This window comes from Anabas testudineus, chromosome 23, assembly GCF_900324465.2.
Source record: "Anabas testudineus chromosome 23, fAnaTes1.2, whole genome shotgun sequence".
NCBI lineage: Eukaryota > Metazoa > Chordata > Actinopteri > Anabantiformes > Anabantidae > Anabas > Anabas testudineus.
In genome coordinates, this window is record NC_046631.1 from 2,765,271 (window position 1) to 2,778,986 (window position 13,716).

Genomic DNA, 13,716 nt, shown 5'->3' on the forward strand with positions numbered 1-13,716 from the left:
TGAAATGACCCTCCTCCCTTCAGCAGTGAAGTACATAACCCTCCAAATTTCTTGATCATCACCTGTTTATTGTCACCGTTTACCTTAAAAGCAAAATGTCTGATTAAATAATATGTGTGTTCCCCAACTAGAGTAGTCATATTTATTTATGGTGATTTTTCCACCAAGAATCCAACTGTTGTACTGCAGGTCGACAGCAGAAATAACTTGATGTGAAATATTAGAAGAGAGAGAACAGCAAGGTGACACATTGATCTTAATGCTGCAGTGATGTAGGGCTGAATTAGAAAGAAACCGACTTCTTCTATTAACAGAAATAGCTTCAATATATCTAATCTCATCGAGTCTTAATAGTCTGGTGTTTAAACTTTTAATCAAATAAGTTTGTCTAGTTGAAAGCCTGTGTATTTACAGCAGAGAAGGCTGCAGCGTATTTGACTGATGCACAGCCTGTGCCCCCTGGGCTTTACTTGGATTAGGAATTTATTTGAAAGATTGTCTGCATTTTGTTTTTTGTTTTTTGAAGCACCTTCCTTAACTGCATTTTTAACAAAATTGTGCGCTGTAAGGGTATTATGCAGGGAGCTTTCTCTTTATCTTTAGTTTAGTCTGTAATTGTAAGCATTTGATTTTTGTATTTGTTTGAATGTTTTAACCTGACAGTGAGGACTGAGGATGATAAGTATAGTAGAATATAGTAGTAAGATATTTATTTCAGAGTACGCCTTGATTGAAGCATGGGTGATATTTTGTTTTTGGATTACCCGTGTATAGTACTAATACAGGGTAGATTTTGGGAAACAAAGGCTAAAGAGTTTCTGCTTCATCTCACTCAATTCATGGCATTGAAAATTTCCAAAGATATGACTCTATTCATCATCCGACAGGGCTAATGAGTTTGTGAAGATAAGAATCGACAAAGCTCCTATCATTGCTAATTCACTTTACTGCCATGGAGCCTGACTCTGTTGTGGATTATGAAAATGTAATCTTGTTAAATGACGAGTGTTATGGGATAATTACAGCAGTCCAATGTTTATGAAACTGTCTGGAACAGATTATTGTGTTTCTCTTTTTTGACTGTTGCTGCATGTATTTTGTTTATGATATAAATGGGATAATAATTTATCTTGCACTAGTTGGTTAGTAGTTAGTGTACTGGTGGAAGCTTTTATTTATCTGTTTCAAATGTAATGACAATAACACAGTTGAGCGAGGCTAAGGGGCTTGAGAGTGCTACAGTGTCTGCCTATCAAGATTGATTATAACGCCATAATCCTAGAAAGATAAAGGATGTCCTGTGCCAGAGCAGTAGATGATGTTAGGTTTGGTGGTGAACAGTTCGCCAAGTGATCTGTCACACAGAGCATAGAGAGACAGCCAGTTGGCCCGCTAATGCCCACTACCCCACCCGTCCCTTACTCTGTCCCACACAGAATGGGTGACTGTCTGGTTCCTGTTTCCCCTCCCATGCTAACCTACTATCATATTTAAATTTGATCATTTTTTGAAACCTTAAATGCTTTTGAGTTAACAGTAAATAATAAATAATAATAACAATTTCACTTTTAGTTAATCAGATTTTTTAAGACGATTTTCTTGATTAATCTGTTTATGGTTTGGGCATTTTTGCTTAAAATTACTTGACAATGATGTGGACCATTCATATATCTCCTATATGTACATAATGCTCCGAATATCATCATATTTTATTATTCAATGTCTGAAAATACAGATAAAGAAAAGATATTTTCTTTATCTGATTCAGATATTTTTCACATTGGCTGATAAATGAATCAACAAATTGTTTTAGTTCTACCTTCAAGTTTATCTCCCATCATTGCTTTTTGTAGTTTGACTTCTGTTTTTACAGAAATTCTTTGTGATGTCCGTTGGTCATATTTTTAAAGAGAATACAGAAATATTTAGCAGCCCTCACATGGCACACTGTATTTGGTTTAGTGAGTTTATCTCTTTTCAGGCCGGGGGAGGGGGTCACTCATTGGGCTGGCTGTGGTTTGCAAGGACTTATATCAGCTCTACTTTGTTTGCACAAACCCCTGCTGGGACGCATCAGCCTTTGCTGCTGAAGATTTTGTTGTTGTCTTTGACTGCATTGCAGCATGAAGCCCAGATGTCTTCAACAGCTCAGCCAGGCTGCGCTGACGTCCTCCTGTCTGACATTGCTTGGCAACAGGCACGTTTACAGCCCATCCCTCCAAGGTCGTTCTGTACTTTTTTAATTGAGTTGTGCTGAGCAGAAGTGGATTCCACAGTCAGTGACAAATTTAATTACTTTTCTTTGTAAACATTCAAAAGATTTCTTCTGTTGATGTAGAACAGCACCTTGAAATACTAATCAGACACAAATACCCACTTTGCTTCACTTGAACACTGTTTCAAAACACAGTAGTGATTCAACTGATGCTCATTTTAACTGAGACAAAGATAAAGAAGGATGACTCTATCCATGACTATATCCACTTTGCTGACCCAGATGTCTGCCGAAGACTGGGCAGCTCCACACTAAGTCTATTACTGTGGTACTGATGAAGAAAGTTTGTTTCTCTGGGTCATCCTTTTTCTTCATGCTGTAGTGCCTGCCAAAAGCATGGTTGAGCGACTGAGTGGTCGAGAGAAGAAAGTCATGAATAATGTCCCAACACAAGGCTGTACGCACATACTTTTCTGAGCCATCTCACGTATTATGCATGAGATCACTTCCAGTCAGCAGAGGCAAAGACGAGGCACAGTCGGCTCTCATTCAGTGAAGCGCTTCCTTCTTGATTTGGCTCAATTCTGCATTATCATCCTCCTTTAATTAACCCCTAGTAACACACTACTGACGACATGTCTGATTGACTCTCCAAGGACTGAGACACGATCTTGGCTAGAAGGGGAGGGGAGATGAAAAGACGGGAGGGGGAGCTGCCAGCACTAGTACAAGGTGAAAGTGGAAGAGTGAGGTAGTCTTTTTCTCCTATCGCTTTAAAATCCATTTTCTCCTTGGACTTCCAGTCATTTCACAGCTTCGAGCTTGTCTGCCAGGTGAGGTTTTGGGCACGGAAGGGTAACAAACCAAAGCAAAACACTTGTGTGACAACACAGAAGGCAGCATTCATCAAACTAGAGGTGAGTTGACAGCAATGCTAAAGTGCTCTACATGCACAACTCCTGTTTGGAACCTCTGTTGCCAGAGTGATTTTTCTTTGTGGTGTGTTTGAGTTTAGTCAGAGTATGTTACTTGCTTTGATAGCTCATCTCTTTCTGCTCTCCGTTAAAGATAGTGTGCCCATCGCCTATGGTTGGAAGCAAAAGACAGGACAGGAAGTAATTTGCATGGATGTAAAGTGCAATTGCAAGAGCTCAGTGGATTTAACTGGGATTATGGTACATACAAACAAGGAAGAGTGTTTGCCATTGAGATTACAGAGCTGTGTTCTATATGTGTATATGTCCAGGGGGAGAGAGGGGCAATGCAGAAACAGTGCCTGTAAAAGTTTTTTGTGTGACAGATGCTTGACCTGGTGATTGGAAAAGGACATTGCTCCTGCACAAGTTTTGGTCTTGCAACTTCCATTGTAACCAAAGTGGCTTGAGTTTAGATAAAAATTACATTATTTCAGAGGCAATATCTTTGTAAATAAAGCTTATATAGTTATGTAAATATTCTCAGCTCCCACATCCCTCCCACTTACTGTCAATCATGCTACTGCAAAAACATCACGTCACTCTAGCTTTGACCGAAATTTGTTTAATGTAAGTGTACATAAATCTCAGCCAAAGAGGTTGTTACAAGTAAATTGATTCATTTTAATTTCTTAGCATGGGGTTTTCTTTGAATTAGTCAAATTGTGCCAACTGTGTCATTTTCAATATTTTGATATCTTGCAATTTCCTTTTAAATGTATGTTTGAAAAAAATGCTTTCTTTGGAATTTAGGAGAAATATTAAATATTGTCAGCAGTTCACAAAAGATAAAACAAAGCAGTCTATTTCACCAATACGTGCACCTATAAAGGATAAAACCAGTGAAAAAGATTATTTTGCAGTTGTCAAATAAGTGTCAGACGCAAGCACTTTATGAATCCAACTTGTTCTCACTTTGTTTTTTAGTGACATTACATGTCCCTTCTGTTTCATTATGTAAGATGTCACCTTTATTTGCTTCAACACAATTTAGCCCAAAATGTCTTTCAATCCCTTCATTAAAATCTATTTTATTTCCATGGCATATTATAACCATCAGTATTATCCTTTGTTCATGCTCCTAATAGCATTTCTTCTGTGGGCTAGAGAAAGAGCAAGACCCAGTGTATTGAATATTGCATGTGATAATGTTTGCATGGTTGAATGGAGCCACAGCAGTGCATTCACAGCATGGGAGGTGCTATGTGCTGCAACACAGCAGGAGAAAATCAAGAATTTACAATAGAATCTGCACAGACCTTTTCCTTTTTATTACCAGGTAAATGTATTTCTCTGATAGAGCATCTTACAATTAGTTTTTTTTTTCTCTCAAATAGCTGTTTGCGTGTTAAGATTTCCCAAAAGGTCAAGGGATTTCAAAACAGGTCAAACCTTTTTATAGTACCAGTTATACATTTATACATAAGTACATCTACTGCTATACACTGACTGATAAAAAGGTTGCACTATGTAGGTCATTACAGGCTTAGACATCAAAATTGTATTTGTATAACCAACAAAGTCATCACAATACAAATGCATTGTGTTTTCAAACCATTTCTCTCTGGGATTAATACAGTTTTTTGAATCTTGAAACCTGATTTTGAGGGGAAAAACTATGACTTGTTTTGCACCATCTGCCCATTTCTCTACCTTGATTATGAAACATAGGAGAAAAGCCAGTTTCCTCCGCAGTGGTCCCTTCTGAAACATAATGTTCTGTGCATTGTTGCTCATTGTTAATTTAAGAAGTTATGACACAAAAGTCCAACTCACCCACCCTCACTGTAGGGTTATTGAGTTTGCCTGTGCCACTTTTGAGGCTGTGCCCCCCACCCCCCCGCAGGAGAGGCGGTGACGTGAATGTGAACGCCACCACCAGGTCTGATGGGAGGAGCTTGCTTAGCTATGATTGTGTGAAGAGGTTCAGAGTAAGCCCAATGAGATATTTAGCCTGTGATGTTCAGGCAGGATCTCAATTTATTTTTGTTTTCTTTTTGTTTTATCAATCATTTATTCCAGAACATTCCACAGACAAAGGTAGTTCTTGAGCAGCAGTCTCCAGCTTCATAATCACACAGACAAAACCTAGTCATCTATTGATGTTTAATGAGCACCTCCATCAAAGCAGCCGGGATTAAGAGAGTTCATTTGTGACCGTTGCTCTGGTGCAGCTCCCTTTATTTTGATAGAGGAAGCTGGTGCCATGGACTAAGCAATGTCTTCTGATAGGTGCAAAGTATAAACAATTGCTGCTGTGTATGATTCCCAACAGAATCTGTTGCAGCCACCCCAGAAGCATGACTCTGCAGTTTGCTCTTCTTATTCTGACATAGTGTCAGTCGGTTCATTGTTTGCATTGTCATTCAGCAAGTTAATTTTCTTTGTATTGTTATCATAACTGAGTTTGTTAATTAAAATACACTTTCAGAAGAATTATATTCACAGACATGAAAGCAAAAGCTAAAGGGCATCTTTACTTTGTGAATATGACTCCAATATCCATTCATTGTGACTCATTATGGTAATTAAGCAAGAATTAAGACTTTTTTTTTTTTTTATCATATTACTCACAGCTCATACTAATTCACCAGAAATAAGATTTGGAATATTGTAGTAGAGAGACCACCCTAGGAGGAAAGGATGAAGTCTTACAGCCAGGGCAATTCACATCCTTAGATAAGAACAAAACAGTGAGCTTTTTCACAGCCATCTGCCTCCACTTTGCATGCTATGATAAAAGCGACCAAGCATCTACTCACTGCTGTTTCACCACATTTCTTATTGTATTACCCAAGGAAATGTGTTTATCAAATTTGTCTGTTTGGAAGAAATTAACAGTGATATAAAAAATAAGCTTTCTTATACTTGAGTGATATTTGAGGGTTGCAGTTAGGCAGAAGGAGTGATCAGTGTTCCTAAACAACCATCTGTGCCTTTAATCTCTCCAAAATTCTCCCTCATTATTTAAAGCTCGTTTGCTGCTGTCAGAATCAATATTCTTTAACCAAAAATAATATATGTGTGTGTGTGTATATATATATATATATATATATATATATATATATATATATATATATATATATATATATATATATATATAGCTGTTTTGCCCCGAGTGAGTCTCTTTGGACTGGTTCATTTTGTTTGGGGTTGAATTTGACTCACTGCATCAGTTGTGTGTCATACACTGCAGGCTGGTCTCAGAGGAAGCAACAGAGTGCACTGCAACTCCCCCGTCGCTTCTGAGGCAAGTAAAGCCAAGCAGAGGGGTTACTATAAGTCAGATTGACAAGGTTACTGGGCAGCCCCTGTCGCTGCCAAAACTTAAAAGCCACGTCCAGCATCGACTGCATCCTGACACTCAATCATATTGGTACAAGTCAAAAGCAGCATGCTCCTGTCAAAACCAAGTCCACAGTAAGGGCAAAGATAGTGTTAAGTGCAGATAATAGGAAACGATTAAAAGGATAAAAGCCAGGCATGTTTTAAAGCCACTGATTTCCACAGGCTTTGTTTGCAGAAACACATTCACTGGGTTCAACTTTTTGATCGGTTTGGAAGAGAATTTGTTGGAATCGCACTCATCATAAGCCTTGTTATTTTTTAAGAACTGCAGCTAAGGTGGAGATACACAGCTTAAAACATGATTGACAGCATAGATGCCATTTATTCTTCACAGAACAAGATCCTCAGTTACAAATTCATCTCGGAGATGCTTTCCCTATAATGCCTTAGAACTGAAGGAAAATTAAATCTCACAGGTGAATGATCGCAAAATAAATAAAATATGTTGTTGTGTTGTTTAATAACACAAATTAACTGTTTTTTATAGTTAGTTTTTTTTTTGTAAATAAGTTTTTTACCACGCAAAATACTTGAGATGTTTTATTTTGAGATGAAAATTCTGTCTCAGTCTCAACGTATTGTAACTACTATAATTCTCGGCCCTTAAACAAATCTTGGAGTTGGTAGTTAATGCATTTACTGTATGAGCCACAGTCAGGCTGGGGCTATGGAGATAAATGCTGCTCATTCTACATCCGTCGTAAGAAAGAATCAATTTTGCCCTGCACCACTGGACAACTGGGTTGCAAGGTCCCTTCTCTGCAATACCTTCACTACAAACCTTTAACAGGTGTCAGGTTTATTTAGACCACTTATTCATTTTTGGATTAAGACTCTGTAAGACTCTTCTCAGATTTCATTTATTATTTAGCTTGTGTCATGTTAAGGCTTTTTTATTTCAGTAGTATTTGTTACACTGTTTATTAAAAGGATGCAATATGAATGTTTAAGAAAAGCATCTCTTATGGTTATTGATTTGTAGAATGGCGCCATTATCCTCCCAGGCAACATCTCTACATGTCCAGAGATTCGAAGCTTGCCCACATTTCCCTCCCTTCTCCTTTTGTCAGCCTTTAAAAAATGAGTCATTATTCTTTCATTTTCAGGCTGCCTTCAGGTTTTATCCACATCTTGTTTGATTTATAGATAGAGAGCCTGAAATGGCATGTTGAAAAAATGTAATTCTTTTTCCTTCATCAGATTCTTTCCATTTTTATTTGAAAAAATTAACTTTTTCAATGCAGATTTGTGTTTGGGATCAGTAAGATCAAAGCCATATTGTATCTGTTGGTGAAATGAAGTGTTGCCTGTTTGCATAAAAGTCTTTGCTGACTGTCACTGTCACTCTGACAACTTGTCATTTTGTAAGTATAGATTGTTGTTCGTGTGTGTCTGTGTTTCTGGATCCATTCACATTTCCTTCCAGATTTAAATGAAACTCTAAAGGATGTTTGGTTGGACTCTTCATACAGATTAAGAGTGGAGCCTTTGGCTTAACAGACACACATAAACACATTCTCACGTTCAAATAAAGGTTGCAAAAGGAAACTTGACATGTTGGCATGGAAACCAATTAGTATCCGTGTGTGCATATATTACATATGTGTATGTGAGCTGTCACAACTGAGGTGCTGGCTGACTGTGTAGTTGTGTGGACAATGAAAGCAAAGGAGAGCTAATGTATAATTATTGAAGGTGATTTATTATGTCTGATAGCAGAAAATTGGTTTGCAGATTGGAAAAACACATTGCAGCAGTTTTCTGTGCTGTTGTAATTAAACTGAGTGTGTGCACATGATGGGTGATGCATACACTTCTCATTTGTGCTCTTGGTGTCCATCAGCCTTCAGCAACAACTAAATAATGATCCTTTTATTCCTTCACACACTCAGAGTTAATGAGAAGCTTAACGATTAATGAGCCTATGCCTTTTCTTTTCCTTGAAAAAGTACTCAAATACCCACAAGTCATTGGGGCACAGCTGTTTAAAGAGACAAATTGGGCAATTAAAAATGATCTAAAGTCTGGTAGTTTAGCTGGTTATTGGTGAAAATGAGAAAATGTACTTCATTCACATTTTTTTTCCTGCAATCCTTCATTGACATGTTGAAGAAAGGCTGAATTAGATTAAAAACATCATCATTGCAGATAGAGGGCAGACAGTATTCTTGTTAGGAAACCATGCAACATTGCTGTGTAAACTCAATCATATACCGTTTCTATCGCTGTTACCATTGCCTTTTTTTTCTTTTTTCTTTTTTTTCCATCTTTCCTAAAACTAAAAGGCACCAATCAAAAACACACACCATAACACTGTTTTTCCTCTTTAGTTGGGATGACAGCAGCTCAGTAAGCAGTGGCCTGAGTGACACGTTGGACAACATCAGTACTGATGATCTGAACACACCTCCCTATTCTACTGTCAGCTCATCACGCAAAAGCAAGGGAATTCAGGTAAGGACACAGGCACTAATCTTTAAGCACATTCCCTAGCTCCTAGGATGTCATTCAGGGCCAGTTAGGATGCAGAAGTAATGACATTGCTGTGAGCCTCGATGGCAATTTTAATAATGGAATATCAGCATGCTAAAATACTACACTTGATAGTGAACATAAACATTAATAAACATTGTATTTAATCAATATGCATATGGTAAAATTATTTTATAGCTATATTTTTGCATGGGACTAGACTTCCACTGCTGTTGCAGTTTTGACCATGTTTTTCTAAATTACTTATAATAAATAAATAGACTGGTTAACTGGTAAACAGTTACATACAATAAACTCTTTAAAAAAAAGCACTAAAAGATAGACAACATCTTACTTAGTGCAAAAAACGAACTAACTAACCAGTAACTAACTAGATTCCTTCTTTAAATGCCAAGTTACAAGGAAACTCGTTTAGCATGAAACAGCTGAGGGAATTATGTGTGTGCTGAAGGCCACTGCTCAGCTCTCCTCAGAGACTTTTGCTGTATTCTGCCAAGTTTCTTTGGCCCCTCATGAAATACTCAACAGACTGGGATCTTATGAGACTCAAGTGTTGCTAGGGAGACTAGCCATCTGTTAAGGTAGGCAAGTTGTCACTGCTGTGGGTGTGTTAGTGTGGGTGTGTTTGTACGTGTCCCAAAAGAGGAGATCTGGACATGGATGATTCTAAAGATAGCTACAACTTCACACACAGGCACACACCCCGATGCTCTGTTTGTTCAAGGACTTGTATTTCTTTGTAGTGACTGTTTGTGTTTAAATTCATTTAAGTGCATTTAAGGGATCTTATATGAGGTTTTACATAATTTCTGATATTTATATTTGGCTCTTCCTCCATATGGAGAGTGACCTGTTATTTTCTAACTAAGAATGGATAACAAAAACAGCTCTACTTAGAATGTCATTAGTTTGTACTTGAAAATATTCTCCATAGCATATTGCCAAGAAATCAAAGATTGCTTAAAAAAGTGTACACTGTAATTTCCAGAGACATGCTGCAACTGTCTCTTTTTATGACAGAGGGCGCAGTGAAAGGCCTTGGTCCACATGTAATAGGAGTCAAGCACTTTTGAGTGTTCTACTCAAAAAACAAATGTCTCACTGCTCTTGAATTGGCTCCATCATTGAATAAAATAATTGAATTAAATAAAACCGGAGAGAAACCCGTGTGACAGGTTTGAAATGTCTGGAATCCAGCGAAGAACATACAGTACAGAGCTTATATGTGGAGCTAATGAAAAGAGGATAGATGCCTGCCTAACACCATCAGTGAAGCATGAAGGTGGAAATGTGATCATCTGGAGATGCTTTGGCAGTGGGAGAGTGGTCCAGCTGCATCATGTGCAAGGCAACTTCAATCAGCTTTGATACCACTCTATATCGAAGAGGCATGCCATTCTTCTAGGAAACAACTGATTGAGGATAACTTCATGCAAGACAGTGACCCTAAGAATTATTATTTTGTAAGAATCATCTGGAGAAGAAAGCACCAGATCTGAACCCATCAAGCAGGAGTAGGAGAAGCTGGACTGAAGATTTAATAAACTCTACCCAACCAGCACAGTAGACCGCGTGTGTGTGTGTGTGTGTGTGTGTGTGTGTGTGTGTGTGTGTGTGTGTGTGTGTGTGTGTGTGTGTGTGTGTGTGTGTGTGTGTGTGTGTGTGTTTTGTGATCGATTTACAACCAATTGATTAAATAAAACCAATGACAGATAATAAGAATACACAGGCGTGTAGGTACTGAGTTACTCCTACCACTGGTGTGTTTAAGGAACATTTCAGATTTTAGGAAATTACATTTTAATTTTTTTACTGAACCACACATTAATCCCTTAAAATGTCCTCTTTGTCACCTACCACCACCTCCAGTCCCAGAGAGGAAGCAGATCTAAGCATGCAGAGCAGGAGGTGAGCAGCAGCTGGGCTGGAGCTGAGGACCTGAAGAAGGTAGAGGAGGAGCTGGACGCAAGCATGGACCACAGCAGTGGCTCCTCTCGATGGAAGCCTTCATCTTCATCATCTTCATCCCAAGCCCAGGGCCAATATGAGGACGCAAGTCAGAAGGCTGCCGCACTGGCGCAAATGTCCCAGACAGGCTCATGGAGGAGAGGCATGACAGCCCAGGTGGGCATCACACCACCCAGAACCAAGGGTACTTCTGCTGCCCTCAAAACACCAGGTAGGTGTTGATCCATGTCCAAACATGTTCAAACAAGAAACATAGTACAGTAACAGTGAACTGAACCGTAAGCAGCTGGATAGTGTAGTGGTAAGATCGCCACCCTGCATGCAGATGGGGTTTCGAATCCAAGCTGTGGCGTACAACAAATAATAGGAGTCCTTGGGCAAGACCTCCTTACGCTTATCCTGTCTTAGCCTTGTACCTAAATTGTAAGTCACTTTGGATAAAAGCTGCCAAATGACTAAATGTAAGTGAACTAATTGAGTGAGAGGAGGGATTGTTGTTTCAAAATTCTCTTTGATTAAGACAAGATATTGCACAGAATATTGTAACAGAATGCAACAGAGTGTGGCAGAGAACAGTGGATTGATTTTGAGTCTCATAATAGTGCTAAAAAGTGCCTAAATTATTTATAATGGGAAAACAGATGATTTTGTGAAATAAAGAATGATTCCCATAGTTGTAAAAGCAAAGGTATCAATAATAACGTTAACAATGACAGTGTGGCAGTAAGCCAACATTAACAATAACCAGGTCCAGAAACTGAAGCAGCTAAATGGAATTCAGCCATCACGAATGATGTAATTTAAACCTGTGCTTAGAGACTTTGCACTTGCTCTTGCATTTTCAGCACAATCAGCAGGTTTACCAGTTTCATGACAGTTAAGTATTGGTTTTCAGTGTAGCTGAGCTGTGATAAATTTCCACTAATTTGGCTTTTCTTGCACTGTGTCACCACAGGTGAGATAAACAAGCGTTGGGCCAAGAATCTGCTGATATTAATGTTTTCATATTTGTGTTAAAGTGTTAAGTGTTTATGCAAATTCACAGGCAAAACTGATGATGCTAAGGCCTCAGAGAAAGGCAAGACACCTTCCAAGAGTTCAGCTGGCATCCAGCGCTCACCCTCAGATGCTGGGAAGAGTAGTGGAGATGAAGGCAAGAAACCCCCCTCTGGCATTGGACGCCCACCTGCCACAGGCTCCTTTGGATACAAGAAGATCCCAGGCCCCACCAGTACCTTAATGACCTCTAGTGGTGCAACGCTCGCCAGCGGTTCAGCCACCCTGGGCAAGGCGCCCAAATCCTCAGCTGCCCTTGGCAAAGGCACAGGCATCAGTGGTGTGCGGAAGACGAGTCTGGATGGCTCACAGCCTCAGGATGATGGCATTCTGCTCAGCTGCGGAGGTTCCAAAGTGACCCTACAATACCGCTCTTTACCAAGACCGGCTAAATCATCCAGTGGGGTAGCAGGGCGCAGTGGGCATCGCTCCAGCTCCAGCAGTATTGACTCAAATGTCAGTGGGAAGTCAGCTGGTGGGGCAGCAACACAAGCAGGTGCCAAACGCAGGGATGGAAAGGTGGGGTCAGACCGCACCAGTCCTATCACCATAAACCAAACAGACAAGGAAAAAGTGACAGTGTCAGACCAGGATGCAGCAGCAGGGTTATCCACCTCCCCAAAGTCCAGCCCCACCTCTACTTCAGCTTGCCAGTCAGGCCTCAGGCAGCCAGGGTCCAAGTACCCTGATATTGCCTCTCCTACCTTACGCAGGTCAGACACACAAAACATTCCCACTGCTCTCGTTCTCTCAGTCTTTTGTCTCTCACTACGTATGGCATTTCACCACATTCTTTTTCAGTCCCTTAATAATTACCAGTATGTGATGTTTTCTACTGTAGCAAGCATGTCTTTAGGGTCAGCATAAATTCTGGCCTTATTTAAACAATGTCATCAACACAATTAAATATGGCTTTTATTAGGGTTGATGCTGCTTAGTGATATTATGCTGCTCTTCCCCAGACTCCTATAACTGATAGGGTCATTTATTGAAGATGTCATCTATAGTGGTAAAGTTTCACTTTGACCTAGAAAAATGCTTTGTCATCCATTTCAGTTTGAGCTATGTTTGGTTGCACAAAATGAATATAAGACATTTAATAAATCATATTCCAGCACCTTCATACAAAAAAATTGATTGAGTTTACCCAACTGCTCAGCTGAGGGGTGCCACTATATAGACTGTTCTGTGGAGTATGTAGTAAGCTACTGCAGATACTCCATGTTTACTCCAAAGATAAAGGTCTAATGGCTTTTGATTCAGCTTAGGCCAAATCTGCACAGCTGTCTTTATCAAAACAGACAGGAGACAGGAGGTTCTCGGCACGCCAATCTCTGGCTCATTAGTAGCATGCATTCAGCAGGCGTGTCCAAACATCCGTCCCATCCGGTCTGTCAAGCCAACCCGTGTCATCTGCATGTCTTCAAATTTATTTATTTTTATTTATTTTTCACAAGGGAGGGTCACTTATATATTATGTGTGATTGCCATGACAAATTGGGACAGGCACAAGCAGAGTAGCAGGCTGTCTGAACATATGTAGGAGGCAAAAAAGGGTTGCTTGGTCTAACAGATTGGGTTATTTAAAGTCACAGGGTTGAAACGGGCAAGGCTTTAAAAGCAGATGTACCGATGTAAATTACTGAGAGTTCACAGCAAAAA

General features: G+C 39.4%; 1 protein-coding gene across 7 annotated transcripts in view; it reads left to right on the top strand.

The window, feature by feature from the left end:
• Positions 1-13,716, top strand: part of nav3 (neuron navigator 3) — a 247,766-nt gene that overhangs the window by 201,945 nt on the left and 32,105 nt on the right. For all 7 annotated transcript variants that reach the window (XM_026363685.1, XM_026363681.1, XM_026363682.1 and 4 more), the window contains 3 exons: positions 8,868-8,991; positions 10,900-11,209; positions 12,044-12,767. In XM_026363685.1, the coding sequence (XP_026219470.1) occupies positions 8,868-8,991; positions 10,900-11,209; positions 12,044-12,767 (1,158 nt within the window). The remainder of the gene's footprint in view (positions 1-8,867; positions 8,992-10,899; positions 11,210-12,043; positions 12,768-13,716) is intronic.